The 3305-nt window shown below is 38.3% G+C and overlaps 1 protein-coding gene across 1 annotated transcript; it reads right to left on the bottom strand.

Annotated features, from left to right (window-relative positions):
- Positions 1-2417: 2417 nt before the first annotated feature.
- LOC111383976 lies at positions 2418-2891 on the bottom strand (the record flags this gene model as incomplete). Its single annotated transcript, XM_023008179.1, has 1 exon — positions 2418-2891. A coding segment is annotated over one exon (420 nt), but the record flags the coding sequence as incomplete, so codon positions are not given.
- Between the last annotated feature and the right edge of the window lie 414 nt (positions 2892-3305).

The raw sequence follows: 3305 nt of genomic DNA, 5'->3' as shown, positions 1-3305 counted from the left end.
CCTATTATCCTAACCTCGGCTGCTGCGACGAATCGACCCCATGACTCGCGGCCCGATCAAGAAAGCAAATCCGCGCATAATATAAATATTCATCCCCGAATTTGGGGGACCACTGTTACGCCTCGATACCGAAGTGACATCTCACCACCTACTCCGACCTGAAAACGACCCTCTCGAAGCTTCTCCGAAGTGATATATCGATTTCTACTACTGATCTGCCGAAGCATCTCACCTCCGAGGTCGAGATCAAGTGGACCCCGGTTAGAAGATCCGCCGCCAATTTAAGATTTGTCCTGCACCTAAGGTTTAAATTGATTTGACGTCCCCATGAGGCTACTTGATGTAACTTATTAACTTTATGTCAATTCAACTCGGGGGAAACAAACTGTCCGCCCACTCTACAAGCGCGGCTGATTGACGCCTATGAGCAGACACTTCATACCGTCAGATGTATACACGCGTTCCATACCCCGCGGTTCATACCACCTATAAATACCCAAGGTTTGGCAAGAGGCAAAGGTAATGAAACTCTCAATACATAGCATTCCATAACAAGTTTATATATCCTCCTCCCCCCTTTATTGATTGATTTGTGTACCCCTGGGCACTGTTCCAACCACCCAAACCTGACTTGACCGTCGGAGTGTATGCGGCCGCCACCACCCCCGTCGGTTCCGACCGTGTACGCCTGACCGTTTGTTCATTACGCAGGGAGGAATACGTGGAGTAGCTATAAGTTTGCCACGTGGAGGAGCCATTTTTGGAGGTCAACAGTTAATATTGGAATATCATTGTCGCTGGGCCGATGATGCCCTTAACGCAGAAAGAATGAGAAAATAGGGGAGGGCAGCCATGGAAAATAGGCTTCTCATTTTTCTTGGGATATGGTAACTGTGTTTCATTGAGGAAGTGAGTGCTATTTAAAGAAATCAATACTCTCTCTGGGCCACTATTGAGTCGTTGGAGTCAATGCTTAAGCTCTATTTGTTTGAGCAAAGTGTACATACATGCTCAATAGTTAAAAAAAAAGGTTGAACCCCAACCTTGAGGGCTCCCCACCACCCCCTAGAGTATCGTGACGATGGTAAATTACGGGATATGCCCCAACAGGTTAGCGAATAAGAGTTTACCCGTACACTGGTGCCCACAAAAAGTCCAATTCCATATCTCAGAAATCGAACCCTCATATACATGCTCAATAGTTAATATTATTTTTCTTTGGTGTAGATTAAAAACAATTTTTTAGTAAATTTTAATAAAAGTTGATTAAAATTAATTATTGAGTTTGACTTGAAATTTTAGCCCCTGTTTGACATCCATTTTAATGAGTTTTATTGGGAAAATGAGTTCTGGAGTGGTATTTTTTTTTTCCCCTAAAGAATGTGTGATTAATAAGTAGCAAAAACTTTTGAATTTACACAATATTTTATCATGATTAATAAGTAGGAAAAAAAAAAAACACAGTGAGGGGCCTTGAAAGAAAAATCTGAATTTTCGGTGGTGCAACTAATCTTCCATGTAACATTTAAATGTGATGTTGAATGCACATTTCAATTCAATACAATTATTAGCTGCATCTAGAAGAACTTGAATTTTTAGAAGTCTTTCGACCCATTTCGAGCTCCATTTTTAAAATAAATTTTGTAAAACGTGATTTTTGGGGCAAAAAAATAAGTATAATTATCTTATTGAAAGAATATGTGGTTGAAAATATGTTTGAATAAAATGAGTCCCTAACAAACTATTAGCAACTACATGATAATAATATGAGTAAATCCATTTAATTTTGATTGTAGGTGAATTTTTAAAGTCAAAGGAATTAAAACTAACTAAATATTTAAGATTAAATCTACATTAATAGTTAAATGAAATATTTTCTCCAATTGTTAAGTACATTACTATTAAACTCATGCTTACATTGGTTGCATATTTTGAGAACTTGATATTAATACTCCAAATTTTGTGATCTGCCTCATTTGAGGCATCGCTAAAGATTAAAATACAATAAATAATTTGACCACGACAAACATACGTGTTAATATCGTGGTCAAATTGTCATATGTTAGACAATTTGAAAACTAACATTTTTTTTCTTGAATGACAAAATTGCATAATATTGTCTGTTGAGTGAGTATTGTTAGTGTTTTTAACCCAATTAACAAATATATATGATTTGTTCCAAAAATTAATAAAATAAAATAAAGTGATTATTTCGAAAAAAATCAAAGCCAATATGCTATTTGATTCATGGTCCTTGAACAAAGTCTACCATAATTTAGCTCAGACGTTCAATGTGCGACGGACAAGCGCATCGCCACAATGTACATGAACCGACATTATGTTGCTATTTCACAGTGAAGAACACAAAACTTTAAAACACCACCAAAATACATAAAATTCAGAAGTACTAATTTTTCAGATTAAATCGTTGAATAAGATAAAAATTCAACAATATAACCAAACTTGACAACTTAACTTGATCGCCTCCACAAAACAAGTTGATTACGACAGGCATCAATTTTCGAAACAAAGACTACTACTCGTGAATTCTTTCTTTGTTCTTTGCCTTGAGAGATTTCCTTGATCCTAGCTCGATTATCCAGCTTGACAAACCGTTTGAGATCCTCATATGGAAGAGTTTCCACGTCTTTTCTTCTTAGCTCGCTAAGAGCTAGGCGTTTATCGAGTAAGTGCCAGGCCCAATCAGGATATTCAGGGTCCGTCCCATCCTTCAGGATATTGGCAACAACAACTGTAGTGGATTTAACTTCTTTGCTCAATATGGATGCCTTTGGAGCATCTGCGGCAGCACCACCTTTAGAGCCTTTCTTTGCGTTACCACCAGTGGCAAATGTTCTTGTTGGGCTGTGATGCCATTTGATCCAGTCCAACTGTTAGGCAATGATGAAAAGGCCCAAATATGAATTTAATACTTGGTCCATTAATTATATACCTAGAAGGCCCACTTAACCGAGCCCAATATCTAGCCCACACATCTTAGTCGCTCTTGGACCGTTGGATTGACCCACTGATCAACGGTTGATGATATTACCTATAAATATCATCCTTAGCCCCTGTTTGGCTCTTGGATCGTCATTTCTATTTTCTATCTTTCTCTCTGCCTTCTGGAACCTTCGTGTTCTCTATCTTCGTGACCCTTCCTTCTTCTCTTTGTGATAATCGTGTTCTTGTGTGATTCTCCTTTGTGTGAGTAATCAACCAAAGGTAGGCAGTCTTTGTTTTGGTTCCAGTGAAGTGACCTTGATGTGTTGGGTTGTGAGGGCTTGTGTTTGAGTCTCGGTGTC

Source organism: Olea europaea, unplaced genomic scaffold (assembly GCF_002742605.1).
Source record: "Olea europaea var. sylvestris unplaced genomic scaffold, O_europaea_v1 scaffold2799, whole genome shotgun sequence".
NCBI lineage: Eukaryota > Viridiplantae > Streptophyta > Magnoliopsida > Lamiales > Oleaceae > Olea > Olea europaea.
This window is presented reverse-complemented; position numbering and strand designations above follow the sequence as displayed.